This window comes from Capricornis sumatraensis, chromosome 13 (genome assembly GCF_032405125.1).
Source record: "Capricornis sumatraensis isolate serow.1 chromosome 13, serow.2, whole genome shotgun sequence".
In the NCBI taxonomy this organism is placed as follows: domain Eukaryota; kingdom Metazoa; phylum Chordata; class Mammalia; order Artiodactyla; family Bovidae; genus Capricornis; species Capricornis sumatraensis.
In genome coordinates, this window is record NC_091081.1 from 37,082,025 (window position 1) to 37,102,423 (window position 20,399).

Below are 20,399 nucleotides of genomic sequence, written 5' to 3' on the forward strand. Positions count from 1 at the left end.
ACTGTAGTTTATTTTCTGGTTTCTTCTTTTGATTAGTAGTAATTTAGAGATATAACCCTGGGAGCTTTTTGTTAAAGCTAGATATCAGATCCCCCATGGAGAGGGAAGGTGCCATGTTACTCTTATAACGTGTGTGTTTTCCCTGTTCAGGCAATGCTGGACGTGGCTGCAAACCAGGGCTGGCTGGTGACTGCCTTGAACATCACCAACCTGGTGCAGATGGTGATCCAGGGGCGGTGGCTGAAAGACTCCTCCCTCCTAACAATACCACACATAGAAAACCACCATCTGCACATTTTCAGGTAAGTATTTTAATTCTCAATGTAATTGGGTTTTTTTATTTCAAAAAATCATTTCCTTTACATGTATGGTCACTTGAAGTTCACGTTGTGCCTAGAATATTGATTCCTTACAGTGAAAATGCCCCTGTTTCCTGGAGGGAAACATAGACTAGCGACAATGGAATTCTCACTTGAAATTTGATCATTGGCCTCAAGCTGAACTGCAGTTCATTTTAACCTTCTATTAAGTTGTTTTCCATTTGCAACATCAAATGCATCTTCATTTTAACTCTTTCTTTGCTGTGCCAGCCTTCATTTTAAAAAATGTTATGCAAGTTCTTTAAGTGACCTAAAGCAAAAGAAATTACCAATTTCTATCATTGCAGAATAGATTAGAGAGATCAGAAATTTTTTGTCAAAAGTAAGCTGTGCATCTGTAAACTGTCCAAAAACTGAGTAGTTATATATATCTAGCAGCTCAAGATGTAACTTGTACCTATAAGAAGAGTTTTTGCTATCATAAAAGTATTCAACTCTTAGGTCCTATGTGAAAAGAAAGTGAAAGTGTTGGTCACTTAGTCGTGTCTGACCCTTTGCAACCCCATGGACTGTAGCCCCCCAGACTCCCCTGTCCATGGAATTTCCCAGGCCAAGAATACTGGAGTGGGTTGCCATTTTCTTCTCCAGGGGATCTTCCCGACCCAGGGATTGAACCCAGGTCTCCTGCATTAAAGGCAGATTATTTACCATCTGAGCCACCAGGGAAGCCTAGGTCCCATGTACATGGCTACAACTATTTTAGCAAAGGAAAGAATGGTACATACTACAAGCAAGATTGGCAGTGTTTAAATGAAAATGTTTCTTTTCACACCACTTGAGAGATACTGTGCGGCCAAAATATTGTTTCACAGTCATGTAGTCGGACAGAAGAGTCTGCCTGTGCTTGCTATCATGCACCCTTCTGCCTCTCATCAGCTGGACGAGGAGTGGCAGTCATGTGATGCATCTAGAGATATTCGTCACCAGAACCTCAGGCACACATGGGGTCTCCTCAGGGAAGTCCCTCCATCTGACTGACATACACTGGCTTCTAGGGCAGTTGATCCCATGGTGCTTGAGTCCCTGCTATGAGATGTCCCTGAGAACTAAAAGGCATGTTCAGAGAATGGGCCACACCAACAGCAGGTGACCTGGGGCCAGGGAAAGTAGATACCTCACGTGTCTATGGCTCAGTTTCAGGAACTCTTTCAACATGGTACTGGAAGTTATGGGAGTTGGGTTTCAGCAGTAGAGGAGACACGCTAGGGTACCAACCCAACAGCACATGGGTCTGTTATGGAAACTGGTTGGGGCCTAGGAGATTTGATCCATTTTATTATTGCTACCCAGAAAAGTGGCTGTATTTGTCTAATTTCAAGGATATTTTTCATCTTACTATGTAAACAGAAGATAGATTTAGATAGACTCCTTTCCTGGTGATCCAGCACTATTTACACTGTAAATCTGAAATAGTCCCCTAATATACTTTTAACTGTAGGATGTCAACAACTTACAATGAAAACTTTATTCAAGTAAATGTATTAGAGACATTTGCCTGCATCCATTGCAAACGGGTCAGGGCTCCAGTCCAGTATTTTATCCACATGGATGCGTCAGCACATATTAGTGCCTTCCGATAGAAAGACACCACCTGTCTATCAATCCTGATTTTCTACTGAGCTCACACGTGATTCACACATTTTATGTCATGGTAGCAAAACTGCCTTGGATTGATACCTTCAAGAATCCTGACTGATTTTGAAGCTTCATAATAGTGGTCTTTAAAAAGTTATATACTAAATTTAATTTTTAAACTCCTTATAGAAACCATCGTTGTCAGAAAAATCTCATCTGTGCTATGAAAGAATTATTTGGTGTTGATATTATTTCTTAGGAAATGGAGCCCAGGTATGAAGGGCCCACGTGCTGGTTACCATGGGTCCATTGAGTGCCTCCCAGAACTGATCCATGCCTGTGCAGGGAAAGACCATGTATTCAGCTCCATGATAGAAAAAGAGCTACCGGCCCCCAAAATGAAGCAGGTAAGGCCATCAGTTCCATGTTTAGATACTCTCTCACTCTATCTGGGAAGTTACACAAAAGTTTTCTAACTTAAGAGTGTTGCTTTCAGAGTCAAACTCTCCTGGGTTTAAATTCCACCTGCCATTTACTATGATTATAAACATGAAAACATTATATCAGTCTCATGAAATTCTTGGGAAGATTAAGCAGGATGTTATTATGTAAATTGCTTTATGCTCTATATCTGTCCTGTTATAGGATAAGAGCTCAACAGATGGTATTAAGAGTAATGACCTTAACAATAATTAGAAATAGTGGCTGCATTATTAGAAGGTTGTTTCAGTATAATGCTGTTACAGTGGCTGAGAAAGGCCTACTAGGACTTAGTCATCTAGGCTACATTGCCCAGGAGTCCTTCTATCAATAATCCCTTCTTCAAGGTGTTTTTTTGTTGTTTTTTTTACACTTGGATATATTTTCATGCAACTCCCTCAATTACTCTTTTATGCCCCCCTCATTTTAATCACTTTTTGTTCCTAGATTCTAAAGTGTTTCTTCAAACAAACTCCTTGTTAGTATACTTTGTAGCTCAGGAAAATCTAAATCTATGTTGTGAAAGACAACATAAGTCATTGCTCCAAACTATCTTTGGAAAGACCAAAAATATGAATGAACAATGCCAGAAATATTTGGCATATACAGACTTTTAAATCTTAAGCAATTTTACCCTAAGCATGTAAATGTTCAGGGTTTACAACATAATTAATATATTGGCTTGCAAAACATGTAGTAAAATAAAGAAACTTCTAAACCATGTCATTGCCCCCGACCCCGCCGCCACCCCAGTGGAACTTATTTCAAGCAAGACTTGGAAAAAGTATAACAGGCATTTAAGTCTGATTGTTCAATTTCTGTTGAACCCAGAATTGGCACAAAAAATCTATTTTAATATTCATAATAAGTGCCTCCCTTTCTAGCTAAATTATCATCAAAATTATGAATAAAAAATATATTTAAAACAAGACTTCTATTAGCAACAACAGATTTCTAACATAACATACAGTGGTTTCAAGCCAAGTTTTAGATGTGATAAAAAATTAGAACATTGTTATAATTAGTTCAGGGAAAACTCAGAAGTAAACTTACTTAATTTATTTGCATAAATTGCCATTCTGTTATCTTTAAAACCAAATGCAAATTGGCTCAGTCTGATATGATGATGGTTATTTGGCTCAAAAGTGCTTCAATTTGCAGAGCAATCTGGTGTCGGCTCTGCAGTGAGGCGATCCCAGGTAACATACAAATCCTGAATTATTCCAGAAATTAGTATGTTTAAAGCATCAATTTAAGTGCTAATTGCAGTAGTAATGAGAAAAAGCAGTACGACTGTGAGATTTGCATCTTCTACCCCATCAGTATGCCTGGAACGACTGCTGACTGGCAGAGGATTTGGCTGCTAATTAAATAATTGTATGCATGGCAGTGCTCTTGCCTGATTCAATAGATGAAGATTAATCCACAGATAAATATGTTTGGCTGGTGTTGAAATGTCTTAGCAATTTCTTTAAAAACAGCTCATGTTTTATATACTTATGTATGTGTGTATGTGTATATATATTTGTATATATGTATGTACAAATGTATACACACATCCAAAAAATATATGCATATGAATTGTAGATGGCAAATAATAATATTAAGCACTGCAAAAAGATTACAGATATATAAAAGCAAGATCTGACTTTTGGGGGCTTTGTAAAATAAAGTTCCAATGAGTTGCTAATAATTATTATATTGCTAACTCATTTAAAGGTACAAGAAAAATATGAAGTCTTACTTCATATGATAAATGCTACTTTTATTGTCTCACAAAGTTAAATGCTATACAGAAATGGTATATTTGTGTCCTCCCTCTGGCTAGTCTAAGAACATCCAGTGGAACAGCTTCTAGACTCAGCTGGTTCTAGCAGGGGATAAGCCATCATTTGTACCTTAAAGCACCGTGTAGACCATTCTGTGGCCTGAGTATTTCAGCCTCTATTTCAAACATAATTTCAGATTCACAAGTTACAGGATTGGTGTTGAATTGAAAATTTGCATTGGATTTACATTTTTTGAATTCCTGAGGGATAGTTTGATTCATCAGGGCTTCTTCATTTCAATTAGGTGGTATACTCAACAGCAATAAAGTCTCAGCGAATATGAAATCAAAGCCTATAAGGATACCTATGGAATATTATTAAAGAAATAAAAGGAAAAAATTAAAGTATTTGTGAGCTTTTAAAAACTAACTTAGAAGGTAACAACAGATAAAACAGCCAATATAGAGAGTTTTCTTGACCAGTGGTGATATTTGCCACATAGTTATAAATGTTAGAAAATGACAATTATCTGAGGATATTAGGTTATTTTTTTTACATCTTTCCCATAGACTTAGGATTTCATTCATTCATTCAACAATGATAAGCACTTGAAAAGTGAAAGTGAAAGTCACTCAGTCGTGTCCAACTATTTGCAACCCCATGGACTGTAGTCCATGTAATATTCCAGGCCAGAACACTGGTGTAAATAGCCTTTCCCTTCTCCAGGGGATCTTCCCAAACCAGGGATCAAACCCAGGTCTTCCGCATTGCAGGCGGATTCTTTACCAGCTGAGCCACAAGAGAAGCCCCATTATTGATAAGCACTTACTATTTGCATTTTAATTTTTCACAAATATTCTTAATTAAAAGAGCAGGAATAAAATTGGTAATATTTTCTCCTCCTTTTAATATGTGTCATTTAAGTTGGTATTCTCAATATGATAATACCAAAAAATATATATTTGTTTCTAGAAAGAACCCTAGACCTAGAGATTTCCTTACAATATAAAACATATTAAATGTTTTCCTTTCAGAATAATTTGGAATAAAAACAAAAGAATCGTCCATTTTGTACACTAAATGGTCAGTGAAAGATGCTGTCTGAGATCAAAAATTGCATCACAGCATTTTTTCAAGTTGCTTTTATGTCCCCAAGTAATGCTCTCCACCTTAGCAGTCACATAAATGCTTATATACTTGATGCTTCTCTAAAACTAGCCAGTTCAACAATTATTTTAAAACTTAATTTTTTAGTATAGTCAGTAGCCACTCATTGTCTCAAAGGGTTTTCTGATAAAAGGATCACAAGTTTAGGTAATGATTAATACTTTCTTAGTTTTTTTAAAGGGACTTTAATAATATTAAAAGCACACTATTTTTACAAACAAATGAGTACAAGAAAAACTAGGAAATCTGAACAAGAGCTATAGATTGTGTCACTGTTAATATCCTGGTATACATACTTGTACTGTAGTTGTGAAAAGTGCTCACCTGGGGGAAACTGGGGAATGGTACCCAGGATCTGTCTGCTTTATTTCTTACAACTGCATTGAATCCAGATTAATCTGAGAACAAAGTGGTTGATTTTTTAAAAGTTCACTACTTCTTAGTTGCTTACTACATTTCAGTTACCCACTCTTTTCTCTTCTTATTCAGGCATGGAATTTCTTATCTCATTTGCCAGTGATCGATGTTGGCTTGAGTGTTAAAGGCTGGTGGGATGACGCCGCAGAGGGACATGACGAGGTCTCCATCACAACTGTGGCTTCAGACAAACGCAGCGACAACAGATGGGTCAGGTTGCACGCTGATCAAGAGTATGTGCTTCAAGTCAGCCTGCAGAGAGTCAGCCTCGGGTTCCACAAGGTAGAGTGTTTGGTTTCCATTCTCAAATGCTTCACACCAGATACAAGCACGCGCCAGCACACATGTCTGTTATGTGACTCATGCCTCCGTGCCCTTCACAGATCCCGCTTCCTCAACTGGCCTTAAGCAGCAAGAGTCAGTCTTCTGAAATGAGTCACTTCTCCTCATGTGCCATGTTTCAACCCCAGAATACCCACGGGACATCATAATACAATGCCTAGAGTCCTGTTCTCAGAGCATGGTGTACAGATTCAGCAGAATTTCCTAGAGTAGCTTTAAGAGTACAGGTTCCTTGGCCCTATACCAGGCCCACAGCAGTCTCAGGGCCCGAGGAAATCTCAAAATCTAGACTTTCACTCCACACCCCAGATGAAGAAGATACTAGTTAAGTTTTTCTGTGTCTCCTTTGCCACATCTGCCTGCTTCCTTCATTAGAATGCATATGAGAGAGCTCTGTCAACATGCAGATAGGCCAAAATTTTATATTTTAAGTTACTGTGCTCTAATCCTACTGTCTGTGGCACCACAATAATTATTGAGCCCTTCAAGAATGTTAGTACACAACATGTGGGCAAGTTGGTTTTTGGACCACGGCAATCCTTTGTTTATTTCTGACTGCACTGGGTCTTGGTTGTTCTGAGCGGGCTTTCTCTAGTCACACTTCCTTGCAGTGGCTTCTTATTGCAGAGCACAGGCGCTGGGCATGCAGGCTTTAGTAGTTTCTGCTCCCAGCCTCTAGAGCACAGAGTCCATAGTTGTGGGGCATGGGCTAAGTTGCTGTGCAGCATGTGGGATCCTCCCTGACCAGGGATAGAACCCGCATCCCCTGCATTTGCAGGCAGATTCTTATCCACTGCACCACCAGGGAAGTCCCATGATCATCAAAATAAGAATTTGCCTTCTCCTTAGCCCAGGGAGAGGGGCTTTCCCATATCTAGAACTCTCCCTCAGGAATGAGGTTGTGGTTCACTCATATTCTCCTCCCAGTATTCACACACAAAATGATCAGTAACTTTCTGTTGTTGAAATGTCTTTTCAGTACTGTGCCTTTAAGTCTCATCTCATTTGATTTCTAATTCAAAAAAATCAGTCAGTGTAAGTATGAACTTACTGGCCTCTGGCATTTCAGAGGCTTTCATATGAGCATTTTTAGATGACTTAAGGTATCCCAACTTACAAAAAAAAGGCAATTGTAATTATAAAGATAAAATCATGAGAAAAAAAAACTGAAGAGTTTTCTTTATCACTGCTATGTAAGATGTGATTTCCCATTTTACAGAATAATGGGACTTGGGGAGTTTAGGAATTTGCCAAGGTCCTAGAGTTAGAAAATATGGGAGCAGGATGGGCACCCAGAGTTCTCTGATTCCAGTCACTGTTTGCTTTGTACCTACCGTGTGCACACACACTGACAGAAACAAGGCCAGTCCCAAATAGGTGGACAGCACACCCCCAGCCTCAGGGGGCTCACTCTCAACAGAGGTGCTCAAGCAACGTAGTACAGTGCCCAGACTCACCGTATACTGAGGTACAGCTAAGGTATGTTGGGAGCACTAGTGAGGGAGAACTTTGAGGCCTTTGCAAACATTTCTGACAATAAGATTCTTTTTATCATAATATTAGTACTTAAACGTTAGATTTAATCATGCTAGAAAAACTCTAAATTTTGTTTCTAAGTGCTGTAAAAAATATATTACTCTCTGACCTCTCTTTTAAAATGCCTTCAGTGAAACATCTCCCTCTGGAATATTGAGTGAAGTCTGATTGAGAGCTTGTCATTATTAGCATCTTTTACACCATAAACTCATTGTCTTAAGGAATCTCTAGAATCTTTGATTTTCTAAAAATCAATCTAAAATAAAAGACTTCAAGTGTTGTCATTATAGAGATATCTAATCTTGGGTGGTGGTGATTAATATATTTTACAACTTGCTTGGCTCACAATTTCCCATTCCTTAGAGAAAGGACTTTTTAATATTGCCATATTGGAATATGTACTTTTTCATGTAGTTTTATTCTTGGGTAGTGGGGGAACATGTTTATATGACAGTGTTTATTATCTTCAGATTCCAGAGTCCAGCTTCAATTGACTTTTTTTCCCCAAGTATTGGTTTCTTGTATATAAAGCTTTGGAAGATTTGGTTAATATGATTGTATCCCAGCTTGTTCATCTGCAAATAGGGTATTAATTTTCTTTACAAGAATGGTGTCAGAATTTATTTGATGTCAAGATTCAAAAGTTTTCTGTTCTGAGCCAAATAATCCTGGTGGTTATGGCCACAAAGTAGTAGTGTGGCTATACTGTGCTTTGAGAATCTTTAAAAAAGGTAGATGATGGCATATCAAATACACCAAACCTGAAAATGAAACACAGTCCAGATACTCAGATTTATGGCTGCCAGGAAAGACAACATGGCCTTTTAACCACAACCAAGTGGTATAGAAAATCTAGCCATTTTGATACTTTATCTTTCCTTTTTCTGGTTTACAGGGAAAGCAAGACAGCCATGCAGTTACTCCTCGATTTCCCAAATCGAAGGATGAAGGATGGTTTTTGATATTAGGAGAAGTGGATAAGAGAGAACTTATCGCTTTGAAAAGAGTGGGCTATGTCCGAAGTCATCACATGGTCTCCATCTCTTTTTATACCCCTGAAGTACCTGGAAGGTAAGCAGAATCCTTATCCCCAAAGAATTAACCGTGACTGTGGTGGTAAAGAATCCACCTGCCACTGCAGGAGACACAGGAGATGCAGGTTCAATCCCTGGTTGGGAAGATCCCCTGGAAGAGGGCATGGCAACCCACTCCAGTAGTCTTGCCTGGGGAATCCCATGGATAGAAGAACCTGGTGGGCTGCAGTCCCTAGGGTCACAAAGAGTCAGACACGACTGAAGCCAACTTCTCAGACACGTGATGAACACAGTGGTTTCACCATTTTGTTCCTCTGTTGTATGTTAGGTATATCTACACACTGTATTTCATGAGCGACTGCTACCTGGGCCTGGACCAGCAGTACGACATCCACCTCCACGTCACACCGGCCAGCGTCTCTGCACAGGCCGACGAGATCTCTGATGCCCTGACTGACCTCAAAGTGAAGTAACCCAACCTAGACAATCCGTCGGAAGGAAGTGGTGAAGCCTGGCTGTTCAGTCATCTGGACAAAGTCGAATTACTTGATGTTTGCCTTGGAGGAACCGGCTTTCAACATCTAGATGCAGCAGAAATGGGCAGTGGCTGCAGCTCTGACTCCAGCAACACCAAGCCGGCTGCGGGAGGGGGGCCTTTTCACAAATGTTGCCTTTTATAAGTGTTGTCCTCATGGATCGCAAGATATGTAAAGTGACTATGCCCGTAGGAGAATCTTTCAAGTTGTGTATATTGAGATGCTATTTAGGAATTATCCAATTTTACGTTTCACAGTGTACTGTTTACAAGAACATCGGCTCCTCTTTTTTTAAGGAAAACTACACAGAGGAGTGACAGTGTTCAGATTTGTTAGAACAGATTTCTAACCAGATTTCTGTACAGTGACACACAGTGCATGTTGTGTTGCAAAATTTATACAGTTGGAAAATTTATACTTTGATCACATATAGAAGTAATTTCATGAATTTCTTACAAATGTTAATAATATATGATATAAAATTACATTATAGAGCCCAATGATGATTTAAAAGAAAGCAGAATATACTGGACTTAAAAATGTAGATACTGTAACTGGTGGAAATAAAATATTTAGAGTGCCACTTCAAGACAGCCTGACTCACTCACTCCCTCTGCCTCCTTCCATCATAGCCCCTCTTGATCCTTCATTTCCTTCTCTGTCAAGACATCACTGCCGTTCTCTTTCTGATAGTTTATTTATGCAAGGAGAGATACACAGTCTAATTCACACAGACCTCATAGTTCAAGTCTTTGTCTTTATGCACTTTAGGATGGGCCTGAGGCAAACCCAGAAAATATTCAACCCCTATAGGTAGGTTTTCACCTTGGATAAAGGATATTTCTCTATACCCAAACCATTTCCATCTTGAAAGATACCTTTTTCCAACTAAAAAGTTGTTGGATTAAAATGCCCATATAACATACATTTTCTAGTGAAATGAAATTCTACCTTTGCAAAATAATTTCAAAGGGAGGGGTGGGGGTGGGGAATGACACTGTGTCACATGTGGGATCCTAGTTCCCTGGCCAGGGATTGAGCCCACATCCCCTGCATTGGAAGCATAGAGTCTTAACCACTGAACCACCAGGGAAGTCCCTGTGATGAATTATTTTAAAATATTTTCAATGTAACCACCACAAGTATTGGAATTTAAAGCTTTTTCTGAAACTGAAACATACTGCTTATGTGTACCTCCTTTCCCATACCAAAAAACAAAACAGAAAAAAAAGGAGGGGTGGAAAAGAAGGAGTAAAAGTAGGATGGGGAGAACCAGGCATTCACTTCCCCACATTAAACCTAAGCAACTACTATGAACGTACCGAGTGCTGTAGGCATGAGATGTCCAAAGGACTCTAGTCTCAGGAGTTTACTTCATATAAAGAGATCTTTCTGCCTTTCATTTGGCAGTTTATTTCTACTTGCAATTCATACCTAAACACTATTTGAGTGAAATTAAAAGTGAAAGTTATATAGAGACAGAGGGTTACCAGTTCATACAAGAACCTGAAAAGAACTCATTGTCTTCATGTTTATCAGTATCATTCTTTTTTTTTTTTTTTACGAGAGCTGGCTACTTTGGGCAAGTAGGAGGTCCCCTGGACGTGTAACAGGGAACATAGGAGCAGTAGGAAAGAATGTCATATCCATTAAGAGAAAACACAGGACTAATTAATTTTAACATTGAAAGTGATGAGTTCACAATAAGCTAAGAAGACACTAGTAAGACATGGTGTGCTTAGATGGGAAAATTCATCTTATTCCAATGAGTGGCCAAAGCTATTTGTCTATGGCCTTATCCTCACTCATTACTCAACCAAAATTTTAGAGTTCAGTGTGCACTATAATATAGGGCATGTGCTAACCATTAGATTAATTCCATATTTCATTTTTAATTCCATATTTCATCTTATATTCTCTTGGATTTTATTGACTCCAAATAGTAATGGAAAGTGAAAGAAAGTGAAAGTGAAGTCGCTCAGTCATGTCCGACTCTTTGTGACCCCACGGATGGTAGCCTACAAGGCTCCACCATCCATGGGATTTTCCAGGCAAGAATACTGGAGCGGGCTGCCATTTCCTTCTCCAGCGGACCTTCCCAACCCAGGGATCGAACCTGGGTCTCCTGCATTGCAGACAGACGTTTTACCATCTGAGCCACCAGGGAAGTGCAAGTCAAATACTCAGTCTAGGCATGACATTGAGTACTCTGAAATCTATATGAATCAGAAACGTGTCCTCTTAGACAGCTGGCCTGGTGATGAAAAGAGGTATTATAGGTGACTATAATAAAAGGAGAAATATCAACAACTTCAGATATGCAGATGGCACCACCCTTATGGCAGAAAGTGAAGAGGAACTAAAAAGCCTCTTGATGAAAGTGAAAGAGGAGAGTGAAAGTTGGCTTAAGGTTCGACACTGAGAAAACGAAGATCATGGCATCTGGTCCCATCACTTCATGGGAAATAGATGGGGAACCAGTGGAAACAGTGTCAGATTTTATTTTGAGGGGCTCCAAAATCACTGCAGATGGTGACTGCAGCCATGAAATTAAAACACGCTTACTCCTTGGAAGAAAAGTTATGGCCAACCTAGATAGCATAATTGAAAAGCAGAGACATTACTTTGCCAACAAAGGTCCATCTAGTCAAGGCTATGGTTTTTCCAGTGGTCATGTATGGATGTGAGAGTTGGACTGTGAAGAAAGCTGAGCGCCAAAGAATTGATGCTTTTGAACTGTGGTGTTGGAGAAGACTCTTGAGAGTCCCTTGGACTGCAAGGAGATCCAACCAGTCCATTCTGAAGGAGATCAGCCCTGGAATTTCTTTGGAAGGACTGATGCTAAAGCTGAAACTCCAGTACTTTGGCCACCTCATGCAAAGAGCTGACTCATTGGAAAAGACTCTGATGCTGGGAGGGATTGGGGGCAGGAGGAGAAGGGGATGACAGAGGATGAGATGGCTGGATGGCATCACTGACTCGATGGATGTGAGTGAGTGAACTCCGGGAGTTGGTGATGGACAGGAAGGCCTGGCGTGCTGCAATTCATAGGGTCGCAAAGAGTCGGACACGACTAAGCAACTGAACTGAACTGATAATGAAAGGAAGTCACTGCAGTGGTGAAATATTTGGAAAAACTTTGAAGGGACATTTAGGCTGAGTTTTGAAGATGATTATGAGGATGGTCAGAGATGACAGAGAAGAGCCCTCCAGGTAGAACAGCATTTACAAAGGCTCTGAGATAGCCTGGGGTGTCCAGTTGGTCTGCATTTTCAGAGAGGAGAAAGGGACTGAGCCGACAAAAAAAGACTAAAGGTTGTGAATACTTACCTTGAATTACAGGGTAAGAGTTGTGAAGCTTATGTAAGTGAGTGTAATGGAATTCCTTGAGAAGGCACCAGAGAAGATGAGAAGGAATTCTGAGACCAGGACAGAGAACCAGCGGAGTTGGAAGGTGTGCCCCCATGCCTGTGATTCTGACGTGACTAGTAGCTTATAAAACTACGAATTCAGTAGCCTTGGAAAACTACACATTGCTTCCCGAGCACACTTCACAGCTTCCTCCAGTTGTGTACGCCAATACCTTGGGGGTCAATCCTTGATTCCCCTCTCGCTGTCTCCCTGCCAGCCACCGTGGTCACCGAGCTACTCCACGAATGTCCTGTGGACCAAGGCTTGTGCTCCTCCCTCAGCCTGGCTCTCCCCAGAAACCCACAGGCCTAACCATCTTACTCTAAATGTCAACCCACCCAAGCTCACCTATCCCATCACCCTTTCCTGGTTTTTTCTTATCACCACTAGTAAAAATGATTTATTAGTCTCTCCAACTACATTTCCTGATTAAGCTTCAGGAAGAGTTCTTTATCACATTCATTCAGGGCAAGTTACCAGGACCTACAACATCACCTGGCACATGGTCACTGCTTGATAAATCCTTGCTGAGAGACTTCCTTGGTGGTGTAGTGGCTAAGACTCTGGGCTCCCAATGCAGGGGACTGGGGTTCAATCCCTGATCAGGGAACTAGAGCCCATGAGCCACAACTAAGACCCAAGGCAGTCAAAAAATAAGATTAAAAAAATATTCTTGCTGAATATCTAAATGAATAGAGACAACCATGGATTTTAAATTACCACACACCTAGTTCACTTAACACCTCGTCTTCTGGAGATGGCAAATACTCTCAGGCTCAACCAAGAACACGGACTTGCCTGATCATCCTGTCTCCTGTCAACAAAGGAGAAGCACACTGAAAACTGACTGGTAGCTTTATTATGATGAAGACTATGGAATATTTTTATATAGCAGTGGATCTTGGGTATTACAAGTATGTTAAAACTTCAAATCATCATAAAATCTTTTTCGCCTGAAGTTTCTCTTTTTTTAAATAGGATAATTGCTTTCCAATTATGTTGTGTTGGTTTCTGCCATACAACTTGAATCAGGTATAAGTATGTGTACATGAGCCTCCCTCCCTCCTGCCTCCACCTACCCATGTCGCCCCTCTAGGTATCACAGAGCACCAGGCTTGGCGCCCCATGTTATATAGCAGCTCCCCGCATCTGTTTCACACATGGTAGTGGATATATGTCAGTGCTACTCTCAATTCGTCCCACTCTCTCCTTTCCCACTCTGTCCACAAGTCTGCCCTCTACATCTGTTTCTCTATTCCTTCCCCACAAATAGGTTCATCGGTTGTTGTTATTTAGTTGCTAAGTTGTGTCCAACTCTTTTCAACCCCATGGACTGTAGCCCACCAGGCTCCTCTGTCCATGGACTTTCCCAGGCAAGAACACTGGCTTTTTTTTTTTTTTTTGGCAATAGAAATGCCATAATTTATTCTGTTGTATAAAAAAGTCATCCTTATGTAACGAAATATCTTCTTAGAAGAAGATATATATTATTTCAGGTCATAAATAATCAGCAAACATACAACTGTTGGCAACTTAAAAAACAAAACAAAATCAACACTGATGCTTTCCATCAGTGCTGAAAACAAACCTGCTTAGGACATATTTACAGGATATTACAGTACTCAACGGAGAAGGCAATGGCACCCCACTCCAGTACTCTTGCCTGGGAAATGCCATGGGCGAGGAGCCTGGTAGGCTGCAGTCCATGGGGCCGCTAAGAGTCGGACACGACTGAGCAACTTCACTTTCACTTTTCACTTTCATGCACTGGAGAAGGAAATGGCAACCCACTCCAGTGTTCTTGCCTGGAGAATCCCAGGGACGGGGGAGCTGGTGGGCTGCCATCTATGGGATCACACAGAGTTGGACGTGACTGAAGTGACTTAGCAGCAACTTAGCAGCACAGTACTCAAACACAATAATTGAGGTATTTGGTTGCCATTTACTTCTCCAGGGGATCTTCCTGACCCAGGGATTAAACCCACGTCTCCTGCATTGTCAGGTGGATTCTTTACCACTAAGCCACTAGGGAAACCCTAGGCTCATCAGTACCACTTTTCCAGATTCCGTATATATGCATGAATATAAGATATTTGCTTTTTCTCTTTTCAACTTAATTCGCTCTATATAACTAGCCTGAAGTTTTTCTCTTCTCTCACCAGACTCCTTTCTTTCCTCCATCACTGCTTGTAACTATTCACAGTGAAAAGGCTCCCCAAACAGGAGCTCCGTACAATTGAACAATATGAACTGACAATAACTTCTCTTTCAGAAAGAATTCCAAATGAATAGACAAGCATTGTTTCATGAACTAGCTTCTCACAAAGAAAAACCTGACTTAAGTTTTAAATCTTTTGACTATTACCAAAATAGAACTTAGCTTCAAAGATATATATTGAGCCCATAGATTAGCACTCATTTTCTGCTTTCAGAAATCTAAGCTCTAAATCTGAGAGACAGGAGATAAATTTTTTGAATTTTAATTCCCCTAAATTGCTCAGAAAGATAGTTGATTCCAGGTTATTCTGAAAGCCTGTTTTAGTAATGGAGGATGGCTACAGAGAATTCTGGAAAGAGTTATTCCCACAGTTTCAAGCTTAGTTCACTTTTTTCATTACAGAGCATTCTGTCCTATTTCAGAAAAATTAAGTGCTTCAAATTTGAGGACTTTAAATGAGATTTCAAAGGTTCTTCTTTGTTTGAAACTTCTGCCCTAAGTCTTCTGCATGTCAATTTGAGAAAGATCTTGGGTCCAACCTTACCCAAGGTCAAGCTTTGGACCCCAGCAGCCACATCTGAATAGATGCCTAAAATTTTACTGTTGTTCTTAACTGGCCTGTGATTCAGAAAATATTTCTTAAAAGCCCTTGAGTGAATTTCACAAGTACTGTGTCTCTTTATGGAGACTTCCTGGAGAACATAATGGATTATAAATCAATCCAAGTTTGCTTAAGCAGAATTACAGCACCTCCTCCTAATTAAAATTTCTTTCAATCCTGGAATCTGTGTTTCCTTACTTATTTTTATTATTTGTCTGTTCTTGGTTTTATTTGGACTTGTTAAATCCCATAGATGCCATGCCTGTCCATTAAAAACAAGTGAATGATTGTACCCTTGATCCCAATTATACTGGAAGCAGTTTTTAATGATTCGAGGATCACAAGGCTGGTCTAAGATGAATTTTCTGAACTTCCATCCAAGTACAACTGGCTCTTGGCATCAAAACACTGCCCCTTGCAGGATGTGGACTGCTCTAGCCAGTTGTGGAACCCCCTACAGCCAATGGCCCATTCTCCCAAACCACCTTGAAGATACCAACTTTTCAGAGGGGAACAGAGCTTCTGAAATAACCAAATAACTCCTGCAAGTGAAATGGCTAGTAACACTGAGTAATGTTGACTGCCATAAAAGAAAAACACCAAAGACCATCAGAAAAAGGAGATTCTTCCAAAGTTTCTCATGGCAATACATCAGAATTGGTGCATGTTCCACTAAACACATCACTCTACTTAACCCCTCAAATTGTATATAATTATTTTATTTATTGTTAGGTTTCATGTTTCATAATCATGTTTCCACTATGGCTTGCAATTGTAAAGGGAAATTTATTTGGATGTGTAAGTTCTAACCAAAGTGGACCAGCAACACATAAAATGAGTTTAAATTACAGAAGAGAAAGTTTGAATTGGAACAACAGAACTTCCCAGCAAAATCTTTATTTAAATCGTAGGCAGTATTTGTAAACAATTTTTATGTAGTTAATATATTCAATATCTTCAGTTGATCTCTTATTCTGCCTTGAAAATTTTAAATCATTTTTCAGTCATTAGTAATTTCCTTGCCATCCAAAAGCAACAGTTAGCACTCAGAAGCTCTGCTCTGATAGCCATCTGGGTCTCACATTGCTAGCTATTTCACTGCAGTGATGATGGGTGCATTGAGCCAATAATAAAGATAAATAAGAAGGAGATTGATTGATTGATTGATAGATAAATGTGTATTTTGAAGACTATTTTCTTTTAACCTTTAAAATCTAAAATTTCCCCTTCCCTTGAATGTGTACAGAACATAGTAACTCATTCCCAAAAATAGAGGGCAAATAGTAACTGAACAGAGGAGAAATCTTGTTAATCTTGATAACCTTAACCAGTCATCAAGTTAACATCACCAGTGACAAGGCTTGTTGATAGCATGCAACCTTGATATGATGTGATAAGAAGGGCATGCTACCTGTCTCCTATTTTACCCCCAAACCTATATAACCCCAGTATAATCATGAGGAAAAAAAAAAATAAGGCAAACCTAGTTTGAGGATATTGTTCAAAACACCTGATCAGTACTCTTGAAAACTGTCAAAAGTTGTGAAAAAAAGAAGTTCACAAATAGAGACTAAGAAGACATGATGTCTAAATTCTGAGTTGGGTCCTAAAACATGAAAAAGAATATTAGTGGAAAATTGGTGAAATCTCAATAAAGTTTGCATTTTAGTCCATTAAAAAAAAACCTTCACAACACAATTATAAAATAACGTGCAGCCAACAGAAATCTTCATTAACCAAACATTATCTGCCTCAACATCATCGCTGTCTTTCCACTGAGCTCTGTACTAGAGACAGGTCATTGCATTCTGCTTTAAGTTCCTGAAATTGATGCCACATGAAAATGTCTAATAGTCATTTTAATAAAAGATACAAATATCTTCAACTGAGCTTTCAAATAAGATTTTCTAATTGCAATACAAAGGCAGGCTAATTGTGGGCAGTATATCACAACTGTGAACCTTTACCTGTGTCACTTTAGCTGGGTATTGTCAGAAAATATGCTCTATGTCCTTTCACAACATAGTTTTGCCAGAGAAGAAATAGATGTGCATTAGAAAAGCTAGGCTTGCTGTATCAAGAGAAGCAGCTTTGGGGTTTTGGTGGTTATTCTCTTCTCATGATCTCTTCAGTTCAGTCGCTCAGTCGTGTCTGACTCTTTGCCACCCCATGAATTGCAGCATGCCAGGCCTCCCTGTTCATCACCAACTCCTGGAGTTCTTATATTTGGTGATCCAGCTCCATAGTGGAAGATTTTAGGATAATACATCTGATCAGCTCTCTTCAGCTCTCATTTCCTCACCTACAGAGGTGAGGAACAGAGGTAATGCCTGCCCAGGCTTCCTCACAGAGTAGTTGGCTCCATTGTAAGAAAAGCAGCAATTTTCATTACAGTGCCACAGCAAGTGTTTTCTCAATTTTTTTTCTCAATTTTGATGAACTAATCATATATGTGAAAATGCTTAGAAAGTGATAAGGAGCTCTAAAGAGGAAATAAGATGTAAATAAAAGTGTAAGGTGATAAATTAGAAATAAATTCCTCCTCGGGATGGATTTTATATGTCAGTAGGCAATAGGCTAAAAGCCCACCTCATCATGCTGCTGCTGCTAAGTCACTTCAGTTATGTCCAACTCTGTGTGACCCCATAGACGTCAGCCTACCAGGCTCCTCCATCCATGGGATTTTCCAGGCAAGAGTACAGGAGTGGGTTGCCATTGCCTTCTCCGCCCCATCATGCTACTCCCACAGAAACACCAAATCTTTGTGCCCAGAGAGGGACGAGCTTGTGTTCCATTCCTTTGTGCTGCAGTATTTCCACCTCTCCAAGTGCAAACGCGTGCACACTTCCATTTATAGCTCAGCACCCATAGAAGAGGGCTTCCCTAGAACCTCAGTGGTAGATGATCCATCTGCAATGCAGAAGATGTGGATTCAATTCCTGGGTCAGGAAGATTCCCCAGAGAAGGAAATGGCTCCAGTATTCTTGCCTGGAAAATGCCATGGACAGAAGACCCTGGCAGGGTTCATGGGGTTTCTGGAGTCAGACATAACGGAGCGACTAAACCACCACCACACAGAGGGGAATGGTTATTACTTCAGTGGGACTTTTCTGAGGATGCTTCCTGGGAATGATAATGAAGGGTAAGACAGCAGAAAAGTCTGACTACCTCATTTCTACCCCTCTGGTTTCTGAGGACAAGCTTCACCACTTCACAACCCTCCCAAGGCTGTTTCTAATGTTCAAATTAGCAGAAACAAGGACCATTCTGGAAGCAAAATAGCTTTTGAGAGCAAGAGCTGTGGGCACCTCACACTTTCAAGTGTTTGGGTTGTGAGACATATTGCACCCAGAGTGAAATGATTGTCAAGTAAGTTCTAAAATTTCCTTTAAAACCTTTGTGTGCTTCCCTTAATATTGCACGCAACACCCACTCTGTTCAGTTTCCCTGGGAGTATCATTGCTCCCATGCTTGTATAAGTGTGAAAAATCAATTTAAGCATATTCAGTTAAAACCTAAACCCTTTCCTCTTAAAAGCAAATATTTGATTTTTCTTTCAGAAGTAACTATTTTTACACCATTCTGTCCAACTTCTGAAACCTAAGTCTAGCCAAAGAAATAAGGAAGAGAAAAATGCCACTGGCTTCTAATAGAGTACATTAGAAGCAATGAGAATAATATAGACATCTTAGTAAAACATCAATCTTCTTTTCTGATACTTTTGAAAATACATCTCCTCTAAAAACACATTATCCTTCAAGTGGCCTTTGGAGAAACTGAAACATTGAAGAAATCCTTGGATTGCAATAGAGAACATTCTCCATGGGCAATTCTAATCAATTGTAGAAACATAACTGTACCCAGATCATAAAATATACCACAGTGATGATCCTGGCTTCTGTCCATCCTCTAAAATGCTGCAACCCACAAACATCATATGTGCCGCTGTTTGTAGCTCTCCAACCCAGAAAGACTTACGCTCAACTGATTGTTACTTTTCATGCAGAAAATGATTATACATCTGCATCTTCTATTTCAGTTTTGTCATTTTGTTATCTTTGCCCACTGTGTTAATTATTTTTGAATGCCTCAATCCTGTCTCCAAACAATGTATTTAAAACACTCATGAGGATGCATTGCATAAATATTGAATGTGTTAAAGACAGAGTCTGAGGTAATTCAGAATGAATTTAAGTAAATTGGTTGGAATCAGCTTTTATTTAGGAAATCTTCTAGGGACAATTCTGACATATTTAAAATAGCTAACTGTTCACAGAGATGCAGTCTGTATGTGCATTCTAACAAATTCATGAATAAGCAATGAGAACAGAAATACATGCCTTTGAGATGCTGAAAAACAGCTAAAAAGAGATACCAATTACAGTAATAAAATACCTGGGAATATTCTTCAGAAGAAAATTGTTTCAATAAAATCAGATAAAGATGATGTAACAATGATGAGGTGTTAAAAAGAGGAATAGTGAAAGATAAAGAACCTGCCTGCCAATGCAGGAGACTGCCTGCAAAAAAGGAGAAGTGGGTTCCATCCCTGGATTGGGAAGACCCCCTGGAGAAGGGCATGGCAACCCATTCCAGCGTTCTTGTCTGGAGAATCCCCATGGACAGAGGAGCCCAGTGGGCTATATAGTCCTTGAGGTGACAAAGAGTCGGACACGACCGAAGTGACATAAGCACACGTGAACGCACGGTACACCTAAGCTGTAATGACATCGGTTTTATAGATTCAGTAGATAGAAAAATGAGATCTGTTCCACCCTGGTGAACAGTGAGGGAAAGAGAAGTAGCAACTGTAATTAAAAGTCAGATGTCCTACACTGGATTTGGCAATGATTTCTTGGATATGACATCAAGGGCACAGGCAACAAAAGAAAAAAAAAAGCAAACTAAGGTTCATAAAAATGTTACGCATGAA

At 39.7% G+C, this 20,399-nt stretch overlaps 1 protein-coding gene across 1 annotated transcript in view; it reads left to right on the forward strand.

Annotated features, from left to right (window-relative positions):
- Positions 1 to 9,782, forward strand: part of ASCC3 (activating signal cointegrator 1 complex subunit 3) — a 318,333-nt gene extending 308,551 nt beyond the window's left edge. Inside the window, exons 37-41 of the mRNA XM_068985127.1 lie at positions 151 to 302; positions 2,215 to 2,362; positions 5,861 to 6,070; positions 8,562 to 8,737; positions 9,029 to 9,782. Of these exons, the coding sequence (XP_068841228.1) occupies positions 151 to 302; positions 2,215 to 2,362; positions 5,861 to 6,070; positions 8,562 to 8,737; positions 9,029 to 9,173 (831 nt within the window). The 3' untranslated portion in view covers positions 9,174 to 9,782. The remainder of the gene's footprint in view (positions 1 to 150; positions 303 to 2,214; positions 2,363 to 5,860; positions 6,071 to 8,561; positions 8,738 to 9,028) is intronic.
- Positions 9,783 to 20,399: the final 10,617 nt, after the last annotated feature.